The 20,868-nt window shown below is 37.6% G+C and overlaps 2 protein-coding genes across 9 annotated transcripts in view; one reads left to right on the top strand and one right to left on the bottom strand.

Moving 5' to 3' along the window:
* STS (steroid sulfatase) overlaps positions 1–6,097 on the bottom strand; it is a 112,961-nt gene extending 106,864 nt beyond the window's left edge. For 2 of the 5 annotated variants that reach the window (XM_010394361.4, XM_010394362.4), the window contains exon 1: positions 4,397–5,099. The gene's annotated coding sequence lies outside the window, so the exon portion shown is untranslated. Of the gene's footprint in view, positions 1–4,396; positions 5,100–5,468 lie in introns of those variants that run through there. The other 3 variants (XM_019283006.3, XM_010394365.4, XM_039550141.1) reach the window with 2 other exon arrangements.
* LOC104686134 (pseudouridine 5'-phosphatase) overlaps positions 5,146–20,868 on the top strand; it is a 70,095-nt gene continuing 54,372 nt past the window's right edge. For 2 of the 4 annotated variants that reach the window (XM_039550175.1, XM_039550181.1), the window contains exon 1: positions 5,416–5,499. Coding sequence is in view for 2 of the 4 variants with exons in the window: in XM_039550168.1 (XP_039406102.1) it covers positions 5,223–5,499 (277 nt within the window). In the remaining 2 variants the exon portion in view is untranslated. Of the gene's footprint in view, positions 5,500–6,162; positions 6,330–20,868 lie in introns of those variants that run through there. The other 2 variants (XM_039550168.1, XM_010394353.3) reach the window with 2 other exon arrangements.

The following is a 20,868-nucleotide window of genomic DNA, read 5'->3' as shown; positions in this document are numbered from 1 at the left end:
TCCTTCATATGTACCAGGACAGTATTATTGCTTTTCTGCCTAGATAGATCTAGAAGCAGAGACCACCAGAAATATTGCAAAGAAAGAAAGGTCACAGTACTGTTTGATAGCTGGCCTCCAGCAGCCTCCCTGCACTCCCCAGGCTGTCAGCATGTTCTCCCTGATCACGCAGATATTCTGGGCTCAGTATCAGCCAGTTCATTTATTTCTACTCAACTCTTCTGCCTAGATACAAACTTTTAAAAGCAAACAGCCACAGAGAAGACAGAATGTCTGAGCTCTGGAGATTCAACTCCCCAGCTTGTTGCATCCCAAGTAGGGAATATGCACATATAACCTGAACCTGGAGCAGCATTACAGATCAGTGGCTTAGAGACCTTGTGACCTTAAGAATCACAATTCCATCTCTCTCTTCTCCATCTGAAGATCTAATTACCACAGCCTTTGAAAAGGTTGAGCTTAGGAACCCATGACTGAAAGGGCCCACTGGAAGGGTGACTGCATTCAGTTTCACCTTTACTGCCAGCAACCAAGTGATAGATGACTTGCTCAGAAAGGTTCACAGAATGTGCATTCCACATGACAGTACAAATACAAAATATTTCCTATAATCTGTAACAGTCAAACTGTAGTAAAATGAAAAAAAAAAAAAAAAAGTAATTAAATTCACATGCAGACAAGAAAGAAAACCAAGTTAATAACATATTGTAAGTTCCCGCAACAATGGGAAGCTAGATAAATCAATGAAAGTTACATAGCAAGCCCATATCACAGGAAAAGTAAAAGAGGATACAACACTTCATATCTTATCTGGGGATGCAGTCTTTTCTGTCCTAATCTTTCTGATAGTTTAAGGCTAAGCAGGACCCAGCCATTAAGCACTTCAGGATTTTCATTACAATGATGCTGCTAATCACCTGAACAGTTTGCCTGTGTGCAGCCAATATTTTATTAGAAGACCAAAAAGTATGTCAACAAGCTAAGTCGCAATCCATAAAGGAGAGTAAATGGTTCTCACTGACTTTAACAGAAGCAAAAATGGCTCTAAAGCATGATATTAAGGCTTCCTTTCCAAGCTTAAGAAACTTTGTTCTGTTGTACAGTCCCATCAAAAAATACAGCAAATGACATCTAAAAGTATCGAAGCATTGCTCCCTTGTTCTCTCTTGTGTGCTTGGTTAGCTTTTCTAGAATTTCACCTCCCATTGCTGCTTAAGAACCTTTTTATAGTGCCTCATCTAAATTTATAGATGACAAACGTGTATCTTCACTTTATTCTGCTGAAGTGTAACACATTAACTTCCTTGCCTTTGTAACTAACACACTTGTAAGTGGTGGACAATACCAAAATCTAGAAAACAGATGGCTCTCCTATGCCTGCTTGCTTGGCTGAGAGAAGACACGTGATTGATTAAAAGAGCATATACTCCCTTTTAACTTATATAATCAATAAAACATGACCTAGATCAGGAGTGTCATGGTACTATTTAATTGCTTTAAGACATATGGTCGTTTTCCATTTTGCACCTATAAAAACATGAACTGAAACAATACAATTTACCTAATTCACAATCTTAAGGTGAAAAGCTCATGTTTGGTGACATCCAGCACTGAGAGGGGTTTCATTTTCTGAAGGCTTATAGGCTTAACTCTAGCAACTGTTGTGAATCTCAGCTGATATCTGAATTTACATTTAATTCTAAGTCATTCCAAGTAATTCGTTACTAATAGTGCGTTTAACAGCTGTTCATGTAAATCATTATGAAAGCTTTTAAATTACTGGATTTATTCAAGTCTTTAGATTCTTTTTTAATATTCAAGCCAAAATGGATTATAATCTGTTTATCCTCTTTGTCAAGGTACCTGCAGAAAAAGAAAAGTCAGTAATTTCTGTGTGAAATACATAGTGCATCATGCTCCTATCAGTGGCATAAAAATGTAGGTAAGTGAATCCATGCTTCGAGCACAATATGAAATAGTGAAATAGGAAACTGCAATTATTGAATCAAAGGTATTACCTATGAAAACACTTAAGCATATTCTGAAGCTTTTACTCTCCAGGAAAGAACTCGGTCACATAAATTTCAGGTATGTACAAAACTTTCAGCCTCAAAGTAAAGGAAATTCAACCAAATATAGAAGATAAAAAAAGGTTAAGAGGACCAAGTACGTAAAACATTGTGTTGCATACTTAATAACCCCATGGCACCTGAGTATTTTCACTTTATCTGACATTCAAGAACAATAAAACCAATGTGATTTTAACACATTATTATGAAACTAGAGAAAATAGGTTTGTTTGGGGTAAGAAGGGCTACCTATAGGCAGCAAATTTACAGTTGTTTAAAAACCTGGACATCCAGATATATATGTACCATATAACACCATATATCTGCTTTGGCGTATGCCCAGATAGCAACTTTAATTAATTTTAAAAATGTACATGAAGTTAATTGTGTTCTTCAAACTTCCCAGGATTCAAGTCTAGTTACAGAATTACATCTTAGTTACCCAAGTTCATTCTTCTCAATAAATATATATCTGGTTTGTAAGAATATAATTAATTATTGGTGTTCATAGTTAGTGTACCTCAACTACAATATGCTTTCCACAACTCTAAAGTTATTGAAATCTTCATAACTCAAAGCCAGCTTCAAATAAGTAACAAAAAATAGTAGCAAACAAAAAATCAATTGCACAATTCTCAATCTCAAATCCTTTTCACTCCTTTTCAAAAAAAACCCAACAGCAAAACCAAATACTACTGCTGAGTCATTCGATCCAAATATTTAAGACAGCTAAAACAAAACTTAGATCAGCATATTCTCTTACTTACATATCTAGAAAACTATGCTCCACCATGAATTAAAAGTTGCTTGGACTTTTACTTCATTTCATTCTGTTAGTAAAAAGACTTAGTCACGCAGAATAAACCTAAACAGTTCAAACCTAAACAGACAACTAAACAGTTGTCTATCTTGGGAAGATTTTCCTGTGTTTGAACACAGCTTTGAAGAATCAAATAAGCTAACATCACACTGATTATCATTTATGAGCCAGAGTAAAGCAAAGAAAATTGAGGTCATCAGCCTGTCAGCAATGTGACAGTCTTGAAATGTGTACCATAGAATTTGTAACCCAGACCATTTACCCTAAAAATATTCAGCTCCTGTATTACACTTTAATTTTGTGGGCTACTTTCTTATGGATTTCCTATGACTTATTTCCACTTTAAATACTCAAAAGTTCTGCAAAACCCCTATGTTTTCTCTGATGAATTGGTAGTTTACATGCTAAAAATAGTGATTTTCTCCCCTTTTTATGATGCTAGAGGCAATGGAAGTCATGATCAAATACTTACACTTTTTTCTAATTAGAACAATAAATCAAGGTAACAAGAAAAAGCTACATCCATTGAGTCACAAACAAAAGTTTTACCATGTCATCATATACACAAATAAAAACTAGCTTTTTAGAAAATTTGCTAATTAGAAAGTTGATGAATCCACCTCAGGTAGAACTGTCATATACCATCATTACCCATCCTGTTTAAATTTCTGTCACAACAGCATATACTCTTACAGCAGAAACACAGTCTTTCTTAGGACAGCACAATAGTACCATTTTAAGTATTGAAATTACTATTTTTTTAATTTCCTTTAACAGGTTAACACTTTTTTGACATACTGTATTTAGGATTTTACCTTTCTATTGATTCTAGCTATGCTCCCACCTAAGTGAGCTACAAAAGAAACTATAAACATTTGCTGGAAACAAAACTGGAATATTGACTTGTTGCACAGTGTTCATTGCAGAAACAAAACAGCCATCGGCATTTTTAATACTCATATATTGTAAGGTTACAAAAAAAAAATCTGAAAACTCAGGAGCCATTTCCTTAAATCTAACAGGAACTAACACATGCATGTTGTGACTACAAATGGCATTTTTAAACTATGTTAATGGTACTGCGCACAATCTTTTTCCTAGCCTACGCAGACAGGGCCTAAGCAGCATTATCATAACCAAATGAGACAAGATGAAAAAAAGAGAAAACCAACCCAAAACTCAAAAAATTTTGTTTGAAAGTCAAATTTTATTATTCAAAAGGTACAAGTAAAGGCCAAGAATGTTTTATTTTTTTTCTTATTTCCAGAATAGGAGAAGGTGTGAGGAGAATTCTGTGTCTACATTTCACACAAATGTAGGGTGAGTGTATTTTTAAGGGATAGGTTTTGGGGAGAGGTAAGACACTTAACGAGGTTAAAATTCAAATATAGCTATGCCACACCTACAGTTAAGGCTGTAAAAACCCCCACTAACTTGTTAAAATAGTGAAGCGTTGCCAATTCAAATGAAGGCGCTGTCAGGAAAAAAGAATTGCTGCAAGGCCTACCTACAAATGAGACAGGACTCCCCTATGGGAAGCTGCACCTAAGCACTGCCCTCACTCAGAATGGCATAGCAGTACACATCTTCAAGCCCGTATGTCACCTTGGGAGCCTGATACAGCTCTTTTCATGTCTGCCTCTGCAACTGGTGCTTCAACGATCTTGATGCCCAGGGGAGAGTTACCTGCATGAAAAAACACAAAAGAGAAAACTGATGAGGTAAGTTCCCTCTTTCCCTCCTAACTGCCCAATCAAAATCAGATGATGTGTCCACGCAGGAAGATTTTGCTTCAACTCAGTAACTGTCTTGTTTCTTGAACTTCAGAGCTTCTTGAATGTTTCAGAAAAAAACCACAACACCCAAATCAGCCTTCAATTAACTATTCTTGCACTCAGCAACCCATAAGAGATGGATTTACTCTTTCCTCTCAGATTTTTTTTTTCCCCTATTACTTTACTCTTCCCTCACAGTTTTACACAGATTTACACCTTTTTGTTTCTGGTTTCAACTATAGTCTGGTGGTAATATTACTCCTGTAAATCTCAACAGGCACGCGAAGAGACACTGTCTAACGCATCAACTTGAGAGCAACTCTTCTGTCTTTCCCGCCAGCAGCACCAAATGGGATTTAAGAATCACAGAACAGGTCAGGTTGGAAGGGACCACCGTGGGTCGTCTGGTCCAACCTCCCTGCTCAAGCAGGGTCATCCCAGAGCACATTGCACAGAATTGCATCCAGATGGTTCTTGAATATTTCCAGTGAGGCAGACTCCACAACCTCTCTGGGCAAGAAGCGCTGTTCTGCAAGAGAAGAGGCCTCAAGAAGAGAAATGGACTTTGCTTTAAAAGCAGAACAACAAAGCAAACCGAAAGGTCCCGCTGGCCCGGCCCGGCCCGGCCCGCCCCACGGTTGTGCCGCAACCGCCGCCCGTCCCCGACCGCCCCGTCCCGCGCGCGGCCCGACTCGCCCCGCGGCGGCTCCATCCGCCTCGGCTCCCGCCGCGCTCCGGCTGCTCTGCCTCGCCATGGCCGCTTCCTCCTCCTCCTCAGCGGCCGCGCTGCGCCCGGTCACTCACCTGATCTTTGACATGGACGGGCTGCTGCTGGGTGTGTAGCCTGCGCCCCTCTCCCCTCCACGGCAGGGCCTCCGCTCCGCTCCGCCCCGCGCCGGCGGGTTCCAGCGCGCTGCCAGGTCCGGCCCGGCTGCCCGGACAGCGAGGGGCCGTAGCTGGCGGCGGGCAGCCTCTTTCCTTTCCTTTCCTTTCCCTTCCCTTCCCTTCCCCCTCCGCCTCCCGCGGCCTGAGCGGCCCCGGCTGCGGCCGCTCATTCACGGCCTCCTCGCTCTGGCGAGCAGCCACAACGCCCCGGGCGGCGCTGCTAAAACCAGAATGAAGGGATTAAAGCAACAGGAAACGAATTAATTCCTTCTCTTCCTTCCTCTACTCGCTGCCTTTCGGGGGCAGGTTTCGCCTTAAAGACCCGGGGCTGAGCGTGAACGAGGCGCTTGCTCTGGCTGGCGGAGGACTGAGCGAGGTTGGGGTGTCTGTGGGAAGAGCGGTGAGGGACAGGTTTGGGCTGAAAGCCAGGGAAAGCGGGTGTGCAGGAGAACCGGCATCCAGCGTGGGGCTGAGGGACCCCCGGGCCGCGCACTGCCCAAGGCCGGGAGTGGCGAGTCCCGGAGGGCGGGACAGCGCTCGGCAGCGCTTAGAGCTGCCGTCACCAACCGAAGAGCTTGGAAACCGCTCTGAGAGTCTCCCAGTTTTGCTGTCAGTAGACTTCCTGCTTTGCAGGGTTATTCTGTAACCTGACACCTCCCGTGCTACAGCTCGATTGTATCTTGGGGTTTGAATAGTCGCTAGAACTACGACAGTTTTTAAGTCTGCTCTTAAGTGTTTGCTGAATCAGGACCCTCTGCTGAGGAATAATGGAATATTTTGGTATGTGGCTTAGTTTCTGAAATAGTCCATGTAAGTTATCACAAAGGAAGCAGTTTTGGATGTAGGTGAACTCTTAAAAGCTGTGAACCGGAGGTGTGCGCCTTCTTTCTGCAAAACCCAAATTGTTGCAGTTTCTGGGAAGACTGCTGTGAAGTCTGATTAATTACTCTGTGTTTCCAAGAAATGTGCACTTTTCCCTCCTTCAGGGCTGTAACAGATGAAGGTGATCCACACTTACCTTTTAAAACAAAAATGGCTATGCTATGCAAAACAGTGATTGAGTTATTTTAGTCTCATTTTCAGTTTCATCACTGGAGTCTCAAATAGCCTGGGGATATATATACACACACACACATATATATACGTGTGTGTGTGTAATCCTATAATCCAAAACCAGTTATTTTAATTTCTTTCTTAGAAATTTCAGAAAAGCTTTTTTTAGTTACTACTGCTCTTTGTCAGAAGTTGGAAATCTGCTTCACACAGACAATACTCACCTTAACAGGACAGTATTGGTAACGGTACATCTATGTCATTTCTTCTGTTTTAAAAAGTTGCATATCAAGTGTGTATTGTATTTCAGAAATCTTTCAGCTGAAAATACTCTTCAAGTATCTTCCAGTACAGAGGAGTAAAAGTTACACGACCTTGGTGATTTTCATAATGTGCACTTCATTTCAGAGGACTTCAGTATGTTTCAGCCTCTGAATACTAGGACACCTTTAACGTTTTTGGTTAACCTATTTGTTTCATCATGAGCAGTGACCCTTGGGAGGCAAAAAGGCTACAGAAATATGCCCAAAATTACTTCCTTTCAAAGAGCACAAATAAAAGTTTTGGTATTAAATATCTATTATTAGTAACTTTTTAAGTGCCCCCATAGTTGGTTTTATTTTTTAGAATCTGAAGCTTCAGGTTTTGCAAAAATTTTTCCCAACAAAGTAGTGTCTGCAAAAGTACATGACTATTTTCAGAAGTTTTCACCTAAACCCTACTGATTTTATAGAACAAACACAAATCGATATATAAATGAGGAGAAAAACTGAGCATTAAATTAATCTGATGTAATGTGCCATGAACTTGCTTTCTGTAATTGACATACTTGCTTCTGATGAAGGGAGGTAGGATATCTTCTTACAGAAAGATTTCCAAAATCTTTGTGAGTGTAAAATCCTTAAATGAGGTCTGACTCAAACAAGGTTCTTGACTTTGGAAACAATCTAAGTGTTATCCTATAGAACCTGCATCCTATACTTTACTGACTAATGCTTGGCGGTGTAAAAGTGTTGCTAAGTCTGATCAACTGTTATTTTATCTCCCCCAACTCTGTAACATAATTGAGGCTGATTAAATTGTCCTTGAGTCCCACCTTGATATATCAGCTTACTTTCAATGTGGAAGTTATTGCCTCTGAACTGCCTGTGGAAGTACTTCAGCCCTTTCATTCAGAGTCCTTCTGTATCATTGTTTCAAATGTTACCTCACACCCTTTTTTCCAGCATGTATAATCAATGCAATCTACCCTTCCTTTTTTTTATTATTATTATCTTATCTTTCCCTGTGAGCTCTTGGATGAAATCTTAGGAGTTTTGCCTGTTGTTCCCGTTGTCGGGAAGTGCAAACTAATGCGCTCATTTAGTAAGTGAAGTATGTGACAGCACCTCTAGATATCTTATTATTTGATAGGTAAAATTAATTGAAGGACTTTTTTTTTGTAGGAAACTCCCACTGTAACAGAAAAACAGCCTTTGTGCCAATGTACAGCAGTTGCATCCTGCTTTGTTATACATAGAATAGTAGAATATCTCAGGTTAAAGGGACACATAAGAGTCATTGAGTCCACCTCCTCACAGGACTTCTGAAACCTAAAACAGAGGACTAAGAGCCTTGTCCAAATGCTCCTTGAACTCTGACAGCCTTGGTGCCATGATGACTGCTCGGGGGAGCCTGTTCCAGTGACTGATCACCCTCTCATGCAGCTTCATTAATTAGCATAGTTGATTAGTGGTGCACTGTGTAGTAGAAACCAGAGGAAAAGGAATAAGTAAATCTTAATTTTTGTTGTACTGCTGTACTTTCTCAAAAAACCCCAAAACAAACAACTACAAAAAAACCCCAACAAAACCCCCCAGCACTTCAATTAAAGAGTTACATTTCTTAAGTTAAATTTCTACTTGATTTTCTACAGGAAATAATAACATTAAATGCTCAGAACAGTTGATTGCTTTTTCTTTAAATGTGGTAGTCTGTTCCTATAGAAGAGTACTATTCTAACCACTTGTATGTAGTATAGTTAAAAATATTCAACCTACTTATGTGTTCACTTATCCAACACTTAGTTAACACAGGGTTAACAGATAATAATAGCAATAATAGTAACAACAACAGCAGCAGAAGCTAGAGATCTTTGATACCTAAATAAATCCTGTTGTTATAGTTGTACGGTTTGGTATCTGATCCTGGCATTTTAGCATATTCTAAAAACATACAAAACCAATGCTAAAGATAGAGAAGGAAAAATCTATTTAACTTGTACAAAATATACAACTAGAGTAATGCCCCCCAGGATCTATCTTATAAACTTACTGCATAGGTTGCTTTTTAAGCTATGACAAGTGGTTTTGTTGTATAATTGTAGCCAATAGCTGCCCTACCACCAAAACACAAATAGGATTGAATGTTGCCTTTGTTGATCTGTGCCTAAACTTATAGGGGGCTGAAGACATTTAAAATTCTTTATAAGCTGCATGTATAATATTAACCTTTCCCAACTGACAAATGAAGTTAGAAAAATGGCTGCAAAGATAAGATGTTTCTTAGCATTGTGCTTAAAGCTAAACTAGAGCTAAACTAACATGCAAAGAACATGACACTTTAGTATAGGAAGTTTAGTCATGTATTTATTTTTGTTTAAAGTTTTGCTATGAGTAGGGATTGTTTTATGTAAATTATTATTCTTGCCAGTGCCCCTTAGTGTTGGAAAACCGTATTTTTACATGAGATAAATTAGTGTGCTCAAGTAGATCAAAATGAGAGATGGTTCCTAAAGCAGCTTAGTTTTGCAAGATACCTTCACCATAACTCGAAGTCATGTTGTACTGTACAGGCACAGGTATGCCAGCTTGTGACCATTTCTAGAAGGATGAGAAGTAGTTTAGGCAACTGGGATCAGAAGTTTCTGCTTTTATATCCTCTGTCTCCTTTGTGTGAAGACTTCTGTGTTTTGTGCCTCTTCTAAGCCTCTCCTGCAAGGCTGGCCAGACAGGTCACTTCTCGTCTATAATACAGAAGAAATTAGCTTGCAGTTAAATTTGTTGTAGTGTTGTGAGATTCACAAGAATTTTGGCATGTTTTCTTTCTCCCAAGTGTTACCTACTCATTGTCACAAGATCAGAAGTCAAAAATGTGCTCTTTCATTTTATTACACTAGTTGCCTAGGAGATGGCTGTTAAAAGAAAAATGGTGAGAGTTCCATGCTGGAGTTTGCTTATGTGCATATGCTGTCTTTTATTTAAAACAGCTTCCTATTTCTTCTGCATCCAAGCAAATAACACCAATTCAACTAAATATCAGTCCTCTCTAGATTGTCCTATGTTGTGGCTTAAGTGCAGGAATTAATCTTCTTAGGCTATAATCTGGCAATCTTGTAAACCTGTTTTCTGCCCCTGAGTAGTGGAAACTTACTTTCTTGTCATTCTCACTTTCCATCTGATTTTGGGAACAAAGAAGGAAGGGAAAATACTCTCTTGTCCCTGTGTTCTCTACTTGTAATTTGTTGCAAAACTAAAGAGATTAAAGATATTATTAGATTAAAATACCCTATAGATGCTTCATGAGCAAATCTTGGACATAAGTAAAACGGCTCTTCATTGAGAATTAACTAACCATAAATAGAGTAAATAAGATTTGTCATATGCTTGAAAGCTAGCATTTTAATTTAACAGCAAGAAAAATTTTGGAAAGGACATAACAAGCATACTAACCCAGAGTCTGACTTCTGTGATTCCCTCGACTGATGTGCAAATTGCCCATCCACATGGTTGCCTGTTGTTTGTGGTTAGAATAATCCAGAATCAGAGTTTAGTTCATTAATTAGCATTGGTAGAACAGGGTTTTGTTTATCTGGGTTTATTTTTTGATTTCTGTAGTGGCTACCACATTTCAAAATGCCATGGGCAGCATTAACAATGATAATTATTTCTCCTCAAGAAATTAACCAAGGAATGCTCCCAAGCTGAAAGATCTATGATTTGATTTTAATATTGCACAGAAATTACACACAAATGCAATGTATTTTTGGTGCTTATTTATTAGTAACCCCAGACCTAAGGCATTTGGTTATAAAAGAAGAAAAAAAAAAAGATAAACCACGTGCTGAACAAGTTAATCCCAAGAGTTTTCCAATTTCCCTTTTAATAATGTGGCTTTTGTTTTCTGACTGTTACACACTTGCAATTGTATAGAGAGCCTGTAGCAAGTGGAGAGGTATGTTTTGAAGGTGCTGGGAGTGTAAAGGTTGTGTTTAGTGATTTTAGAAGTGCATACAGCAGTTTGGCCATTTATAAAAATTAGTCTCTTTCTATGCCTAAATGCAGATTTTCAAATCTGTTTGTAGATGATAAGGATTTTATATTTGTTGGATATGTAAACTGTTTTGTGTGTAAAGTTCCAATTATTTTGCTTTGAATATAAGTAATAAGGTGTCATAAATGAAACAGAACTTCACACAAAGAAAAGGTGCATAAAATTTTCCATTATAATAACACAACTTCCAGCTTCTGTATTCCAATTTTCTTTTTACTTAAGAAGAAAAACAGCATTAACAACCCTGGATTTATTATTCTAGGTACTGTCAAGAGTTACACTGTGTACCATCTTGAACCCAGCTCTGCAGCTCTTGTTCTGAGTAGCTGTAAGTCATTCATGTAGCCTTGTTGTGAGTTGGCTAATTGAGCTTTTAAAAGTGGAATTTTTCAGAACATCTTAATTTGGGTAGGGCAGTTTCTGCTCTCTGAAGTCTGCTGGTATGTTTTCTCTGAGACACAATCCTGTTCTTGAATACTGGAATTTATACTTCTAATGTTGGAGGAGGAGGGGTGATTGTAGTTGTTCTGATTTTTAACTTTTATCTTTTATATTTGCAACAGGCCTTAATGGAGATGATAATTTTCACATATGATCACAGCAGGATCTATGAGACCAGGAACTATGTTAACTAAAAACACAAAAGCAATTAAGCCAAATATCTTCTCTTTTCAAACTTTATTGCATTCATTATGGACATCTCTGTCATGAAGTAGATACTGCCAGTGATTGTTGGTGCTCCTGTTACGTGTTTATGTACCTCTTTGTATTGATACTAATTTCTTTCACAAGACTACTGAGAATTATATAACCAAGATCATGTTTGTGTCTTACAATGGTTCTCTCAGAGGTTCCTGACCTTGATTTACCCGTTTTTGCCTCCCTTTGATAATAATAACAAGAAAATTGTTGTTCTTACCTAAGGTTTTTGAGGTAGTGTCAACCTTCATCAAGATTTTTTTGGTACTTAGGGGAAAACCATCCTGTATTCTTTATCTCTGTTTTTTGCTTCCTTTCCTTCAATATCTGGTGAAGAATGTATCTCTTGTGGTTCTTTTTTTTGATGGCTGAAAACTTTTTTCTACTTTTTTTTTGGTAATATTTTGTTTCTTGAAGGGTTGCACACCTATTGACAGTATCAATGTTTGCTGTCTCCATGTATGTTTTCTGTTCTTGTGCAGCTTTTAATAATTTTTTATTCCTCTTATGATGAATACCATATTCAGTAGTAGTTTGGCAGTATATCTGATGCTGCATTTTGAAAAAAATTTAAGTGTACACTGCTCTTTCTCAAGTATTTTTCAAACCTATTGTTATATATAATAGCTGCTTTAAAAAATGTATTCTTACTTTTCTTCCTCCTTCCCTTTAGAGATATATGATATATTTTTGTAAAAGTCATAAAATAAGTACTAATAGACCGTGTCTCATGAAACAAGTTTATTTCTAGTTCTTGAATGATTTCCTTAGGGCACCACTTATGGGTTAGCATTCCACACATTGCTTTTTTTCACCGCTGTTAGTTTTTGCATTGGCTCTGCCTGTGTGTGGTTCTTTTGGATAAGTTTCGCATGCAGTTTGTCTCAGGGTAATGCAAGGCACTTGAGAGGAAAGCCCACTTCATTATTTGTCAGTCCAGTCTTTCTGTCTAACATCCATGTGAATTTACTCATGACCTTTGTCATTATATAATACGGACAGTGTTACAGTGTCTCATTTCTCGCAGCTCATTAATGCGGGCTCTCTGACCTGCTGTAATAGGTCCCCATGTCACCTTTGCTCTCCAAACGATGGGTTCGTGCTTAGGCCTTTGCAGCAGCCTTGTGCTCGCGGGTGCTGCACTCACTGGGTTGGCTGCCAAGCAGCTCAGCCCTGGGCACTGATTGTCTGCTGTGCATAAATATGAGTTCACTCAGGTTCTCTTTCACAGTGTCACCATATACAGAAAATAGCCTGTTTGTGTCAGGACATCTTTTGGAACGTTGTGTCTTCCAAATTATGTTCTGCTTTAATCGCTCCATTTGTGTTTAATGTAAACTGACACAGAGTACATCGTCAAACTAAGAGAATATACCCTTATTTGATTACTGACCAGTAATAAGTGGGATTATCTTTTTTGGATTGGGTTGTTTTATGAGTTTGACACTGGTACTGGTCATTTGGGAGCATTTCTAAGCAAGAGGAAAAGATTTGTACTAGTACTGGAAGAATGAAGTGAAAGATAATTTGTATTTAATGAAAAAAATTGGTATCATAGTGTATCAGAAGGTTTGAAGTACAAGAAATTAATGGTTTAAGATGGAGCATGAGTATACTGAGGCATATTTCATTTGAATAAATAGTTCTATGGTAAAGATATTTTTCTTTTTTTTTTTGTAATTTACATATAGAAACCTCCTTTGACCTGTCTCTTCAGGGCAGAAGAGTATACTCGTGCATGTGTGTAAAGTGTCATAGCCTTGGGTAAAGTCAGCATTCTGCTACAAGACCATTACTGCAAAAAATTACACTATGTGAAATGGTGGATCTTTTCATGCTAGGGCTGAGTCTTCTCTATAGCATTATATTGTTACTGGACTAACAAAATGTTCTTTGCTTTATGGCTCAGGGGAGATGGAGCCATAAAGAGCTTATCACAGTGTAATAAATTCCTAGTCTTTAAAAATTAAAAACAGTGTTTCATGGGGAACATGTCTCAGGAAAATGAAAGTATTTGGGCCACTAAGGTATTGTAGTATATCTAATTGCTATTCTGCTGCCTAATAACTTGCACTGTTATTATTGTTGTAGATCATATTTTTATTATATTTATCCTTCTACCATTTTTAATTTGAATGTTCTCATTTTTCATTAATGAAGGCATCTAGGAGTAAAGATCAAGAAGTAGTGTTGCTGTTCTGGTTTTGTGTGTTCTAAAACTTCAAACTTCTTATGTGTCAGTTGATTGCAAATTGTACAGTATTGCAAATTTTCATTTCTTGAAGTGTTTGATTCAAAGTCAATTTTGCAGAGTTTACTGTTTATCATGGCTTTGCCTTTTTGAAAAAGGAAGTGAACTATTCCCCTTCATTCTTTTGCAACTTCTTACGGAGAGCAGGTAATTAGTCTGTGGATTTAACAGTAATAAGATAAAATTCTAGATTCTTCAGTTAAAAATAAGTTTTGCATCTTTATACCACTTTTCATATAATGCCAGTTATACTATTTTTTTGTAATTAAAAAAAAGGGTTCTGTCTTACCGATTAAAAAAAAAAAAGTTTTGGTTTTACTTGGTAATTGTACTCAAAAGTTTTAAAGAGCTTTTGATATATGTTTTAGCTGCCTCTTACATGAGTCTTCATACCTTTAGAAACATCTGGATCTTTCAGTAACCTCACATTGTATCTGTTCTGGTTTGGCCAAATTTAGAAATACATCCTCTGAGAGAAGGCAGGTCACAACCATCCCTCCCCCCACCAGCTTTGGGAAAAATAAATTTTCCTCAAGGAAAGTGAAGGAGATAAAAACTATTTATTTAACAAACACATGGGAAAAGGATAATAATGCGAAACAATAAAATCTCTCACTGTGGAGAAAAAACCTGGGAAAAGTGTTAGAGTCCTCCCTTTGGTCTCCTCGGAGCTGGGGCTTGGCCCAGGGCCAGGCCCTCTGTGCTCAATGGAAAGTCCTCCCGATGTGTTCTGATATTGAAGGAGTCCAGCAGAAAAGGGAGAAAATCTGAAATTCCAGGGAAGGAAAAGAAGCTCAACTCTGAGTCTCTCTCCAGAGAAAAAGAAGCTGAAAAACTGGCCAAAAAAGCTGACTGGAAAACAGCGAGCCAGGTGCTTCCTCACTCCCCTGCCGCAGCTGAAAAAAAAGTTGCTATCTCTGTGTGACCTTGAACAAGCTGCAAACTGCTTTGAAAAAATTTTGCTCAGTTTTTCCTTCCCCCTCTCAGGCTCAGTTTAAAGGCATAGAAAGGCACAAAAATTAATTTCTGGGCATAGGGCAGCGATATGGGATACAAATCATAAAGTCACCCCAAGACAGTACCACTGCAAAATTTCTTGGTAGCTGTGACCTGTCACACACAACCTCCCTTGCCCAGGCTGGTCCCTGACCTGCCGTAAAAAGAAAGCTTTCTGCAGTCTGCTGTAGCACCACTACTGCTGTCCAGACCATTCCTCTCCTAGGGAAAGCAGGATGGTGGAGAAGGGTGACAGTCTGCATATATATTGGGGCAAGATTGAAATAACATATGACATTAATTTTTCTAGGTCGTAGGGTTTACAAGTAGCCTGTGATTTCCAAAACCTAATACCTTGGACCCCCAGGGAGTAACTGCACTTCCTAATGGCAGTGTTAAGTGTCTGATAGTTCATACTTACACGTGTATGCAAAAATTTTCATGAAAATGAAAAAGCATCTTGGTCTCCCAGAGAATGTCTTAGCTTTGCTTGCTTCTTGGGAGGTGTCATAGCTTTAGAAATTTTTTTATTTTGTATTTGTTCTTGTTAAGTTTTTTCTAGGACTGCTCTAAATTCTGCAGTTATCAGATATGGATATATGCATATCATTCCTTGGATATACTATGTTAGTGTTGCATTTGTCTTAAATACTTGTCATAAATAGAAGGTCTTTGAAATGTTCGTGATAGTGTTAGGTTTTCTGTATTTCCAACTCATTTTTTGTTCTAGGCATCCATTTATTTTACACACTCTAGAACTTTTAAAAAAATACTCCTTAGGTTTAGAAATTTTCCAGTGCTCATCCTACAATTCCTGTATAAAGCTTTGGAGATACAGGGGATGTCTTTTCATGTGTGTGCACGTATTCAAAGGAAAGGGTTCTTTCAATTTAAATAATGATAATTATTAAGATATTATTAAGATAAGATTAAGATAATGAGCAGCTCTTTGGTAACTCTGAAGTTGTCAAAGAAAAATGCCTTAAAGATATGCCAACAATTTCTTGATGAAGTCTCTTAGCATAGTGCTAGCTAACAGCAAACCTGGATTATAAGGGTTATGTTTATTAAACTAGGCCTTGTTTTTCCCTAATCAAAAACTCCTGGCCTTAAGAGTTGGCATTTCAGGATCTGTAGCTGGTACCTGTCTGCATTATACTGGTTAAAGTGCTCTTGACATAAATCCTCATGTTTCCCCCACCTCTCACATAGGCAATAATACAACATGTTAAATTGTGTGTTAGCATGGTTTTTCTCTCCTCATTCCCCTGGTTAATTGAGAAGTGGCTATATGTTCTATCTTCGAAGTTTTTACTAAGAGGGGAAAAAGAAAAACAATATTCTAACATTTATCACAAAATTGTGAAAGTTATTCCTCTCTTAACCCATTCCCTTTTCTAATACTGCAGATCAACATGGAATAGATTCATGTTTTCTTTTTCTTCTTTCTGTTATAATTGCAGCTTTCAGGGGCTAAAATAAGTATTCCTGTTTGAACCAGATGTTTCTGTATTTGTATGTAACAAAAAAGACATAGAACTTACTTTCCTCTGGGTACTTTTCAGTAGATATTTAATTTACCTTTCTCTTCATACTATCTTACACGCGAAAATTGTGAGCTTCAGTTCTCTGCTTTACATTCTAATTGTATGTATGAGAAATTGCATTGTATGTATGAGAAACTACATTGATAGTGTAATATTCCTAAGTGTAGTAGCTCAAGAGACTTACAATATGAAAAATACTTTCAGTACCCATTCATTCTTTCAGGGTTGGATCCTACATGTACCTTTCTTTCCTCCTATTTCTTTAAAGTGTTCTTGTGTTGTGAATTAAAAACTGGCTTCCTTAATGAAAACAAAACAACAAACCTCTGTAAATTTAGGTTCAATTGAGATTTGATCTGATTTTCCTAGAAATTATTCTCACTACCATCTTGAAATTCTCATTTTATCTGAGTCGTCTTGACTTGGCAGGTATTTTCATAGTGCATATCAATAACTTTTCCCAAAACCCATGTTTTTTATGCCATTCTTTTTTTTAGAGGTGAGCATCATAGAAATACGTAATTCAGAGAGATTGTATTTATGATTGGCTACAAGATGCCCAATACCTAGGCAGTGTAGGATATCAAAGGTGTAATATGGAGTACCTTAGAGATACTGCACTTTCTATGGGTAGAAGTAAAGGAGTTGGTTAAAATATCCTATACTTCTGTTTAAATAACAGTAGCTACTCCCTTCCTTCAAGCTATAAAAAAGTGGTATTGATAATATAGGCCCAGAAGCATAAATCATATATTCAACAAAATAATTTACAATTATCAATGATTGCAGGTAGTGTATACCTGTACTTAGTGGCAGTCTAATTTTGGAAAATGTATTACCCACTTTAATTGTTTATAGTGGAGCCTTGGAAACAATTGCAGACTACCAAGGAAATTATTTTTTCACAGAATGATGATGATGCAGTTTAATGGCTTCAGTACTGACCGTGTAGATGCTTCCTATTTCCAGTTCAAGAGCTACTTATGCTCCTCTGTGAGTCTACTGTAGGGAGTTAAATTCTCAAGAGACATGCTAGATTTTTTATAATTAATAATTAGGGTAGAGAGTACTGTCAGAAGAAATCCCTGTCCTGAAGAAAACAGCTTTAATTTTTTGTGTAATTTCAATTTTATTCATTTGTTACTGGCAAAATTTTAAAGTTGTATATCATACAAGTTTGTAACAGAAATTATGAGAGGCTGACAGTCCTGTAGCAATACCCCCGTGATCTGCGTCAACATAGCAAAAGGAGAAAATCACCAGTCTCTTTGCTTATGACAAGGTCAATGACTAAAGCTACCCTTTGTATTAGAGAGGGTGGACAATAGCCAATATTTAGAGAGGGCAGACATAGTCAATGGTGTTTAGTTCTATTTTCTTTGATTGCAATGTTCTATACGATTGGATTCTTTTATTAATAGTTAGATTTGCTCTTCAGAAAATAGAAGAAAAAAAGCTATTTCTGCATGTTGAAATACTAGGTTTGCATTTTTGTGCAAAGTTTTTGATCTCTTTGAAAACTACTATCCAGTGGTTGTTAGAAAGATGTGGCCTACAGTGTGTGTGCCTGTTTCAGAAAAGAAAGGTCTTTGGTTGACCAGCTGTTTTATTTTTATTGCAACTTGTACACCTCATAGTTATTTTTTCCTTACATTTAGGAAACATGTAAGTTACCATGTTTAACTGGGTATATATACAGCTCTAACTATATACCTAGAATGTGTTCTAACAGTTTAAAAATATAATGGATCCAAAAGTACAGGACTTTTTATCTAGAAGTCCTTTAAGTTCAGTGGCTCAGTTCAATGTATTCAGCAAATAATTCAGACACCTTTTCTTTTGCTGATTGTGGGAGAAAGGCTACTGGATTTTTTTTTCCTTCTTTAGTTTTTAGATAGAGTGAAAGAAGTTTAGGCTATTTTTGTAAATAAAGTAAAAAATGTCTTCTGTCTGCTTACTGAGCATATAATTTCTTAGTCCATCTTTTGCAAGCACTGTTGCAGTAAAACTAAGCACACCCCAGTGCAGTAACTCCTGTGTCAGGCTTATTAAATTTCAGCCACAGGAGGGTGAAGCTGTTTGTGTCTCAAGATGTAAACTTTGACCTCAGCTTGCAGAACTGAGGCAGAAGGGAAGAAAGATTGAGGGAAAGTGGAATGATTTCTAGTTCAGTTCTCAGTATCTCTTTTTATTTTTATCAGATTACTCATATGGAAGAATGAAATGATGGGCTGAAATTTCTTGCACTCTTTGAATCTCTAAACACATTTTTTATTTCATTTAGTAGGACACACAGCAGTGTTTCTTGTAACTCTAGGCTGTCACATGCAAAACAGAGTCATAATATTTCCATTATGCCCAGAACCACTCTCTAGCAAAAGAAGATTCAGCCTCTCCCCTTTGAGATACCTGAAAAATATAACCCTAATAGCTACTGTCAGAGAGTCTCCTTCCAGCTTTCTATTTCTCTTGTAGCCCTCATGTGAATTGGCTTCACTGACATGTTAGTGAGATTCTCTCTCTGAACCTTTTTGTAATTACAGTATTCTTTCAGGATTGTAGTGTGAATAAGTTTTAAGTCTTCTTATAAAACGTCTCTGATACTATTTTATTCTTCTTCCTCTGTTTTAAACAAGAGATAGTAGTGTTTAGGTTGAATGGATTTTGAAGTTTGAAGACCTTAGGCTAGTTTAAAGTTGTCATAACTTGCTAAAATAATACAAGGTCAGTTTGACCCAAGCATGGGAGTTAAGATTTCTTGATCATCTCCCCTTTGCCAAGGAAATGACACTCTTAGAAAAGCTTTAAAAGCTAAAATATTTTACTTGAAAGTAGACACTGGATCCAGTACTTCTGCCTTTAGGTACCTGATCTGTGCCAAACTTTTAAGTGTTGTCTGTGTCTTTTCTACTACAGTAAAATAATTGTGTGCAGTTGTTAAGATCTGATTATTGAGAGATGACTCTATCCAAACTAAGGTACAAGCAAGATCATATGCCCAAGTCAATAGTACTAATTTTATTTAACAGTAAAATGTGAGAGAGAGAGATAGAAATAGAGGAGAGGGAGAGACAGACAGATAAGGCAGAGTATAGTCACCACCCATGGATCCAGCAGCATCCCCTTGGTCCTTCTTTACCTTGGGCTTCTTGGTAGTGAGGGTCCCAAGGTTGTTGAAAACTTTTCACTATTTATACATTTTACCAAACTGCTGACTTTCCGGCTGGGGAAGACATGCAGACAATCAATATGATTGATAATGCAAGCTTCGTTTATTAGCAATACAGAGGCACTTATATAGTATCAGTATACATGCTTGTCAGTTCTTGATTGGTTTAAACTTACAAAAACGCATTCTTACTTCTACATAATTGGGTTAGATAAAAGACTACATTTGGCAAGCTTCTATTTATATTTTGTCTTGAGAGATCAAAAATCTTCCTCCCTTCTCGTGGTCAGCACATCTTTATCAGAACAGCACTGTACCTCCTAAAAACTCCCTTTTAGTTCTCAGGCCTGTTTCTCACGCAGGCATTTTCTCATGGAGGTTTTTTCTCATGCAGGCCTTTGCTTGCAGGCTTTTTCTTGTACAGTTCTGTTATTAATTTGTACCCTTTATCAATAATCCATGTCCCTGATCCTCTAATCATTCTCCAACACCAAACAAAGGCATTAATGCTCAAGTCATAGTTCTCTTACTCTATTTGTTAAATGATTCCCTCACTTCTAATGCTAATTAATCCCACACTCAGTCTTCCTGTGTTTTGAGTCAGTGGGTTCTGATCTCCCCCTGCTAGACTTAGTCTGAGCTGATTTTAGCAGTGTTGCTCAGTTGGTTTTCCTTGTCCATTACCAGTGATATATTCTTCTCCCCCAACTTTGTTTACCTCCCTCTAATCTGAGATAACACTCAGACAATAGTACCACCTTTATCTTTTCTCAAATTCCTGTCAGGTGGCTTAATTTACAGTCCAAGTTCCAGGAATCAGTGCAGGTGTATTTGGGGGAGACACCTTCAGTGGTTGCAGACGGGTGATTGCTTCTTTACACAGTTTGCTACAATGGACAAAGTCCTTCGGTGATAATAGCATTTGAGACAGGCAGCCATGACTTTTAAATCCTTACAACAGCATAGAAGTTGGTGAAGTTTTTTTCAGATGAATGTCCCTGGGGTGGTTTCAAACTGAGGTGATTTGAAATCCTTTCACAGGTATTTTGCATCAGATGTTTAATTTTGAAGTGTCTCTTCCATGTCTTACAGGAACTGTAGTTGATGCCTTATATTTGCATTTGTTTTTCAGGCTTCATAATCAATCTGCATCTTCCATATTAAGTAGAGATTTTATATGATGGGAGGTAGAAATTAAGGACAATAATTTTCATGACAGAAGACTAACTTAAAATATTCTTGTAAGATTTTTCAGTTAATGAAAGCTAACAATCTATTTTTAGTATGGTTTTC

Source organism: Corvus cornix, chromosome 1 (assembly GCF_000738735.6).
Source record: "Corvus cornix cornix isolate S_Up_H32 chromosome 1, ASM73873v5, whole genome shotgun sequence".
Lineage (NCBI taxonomy): Eukaryota > Metazoa > Chordata > Aves > Passeriformes > Corvidae > Corvus > Corvus cornix.
The sequence above is the reverse complement of the archived record's forward strand: the minus strand, read 5'-3'. Positions and strand labels throughout refer to the sequence as shown.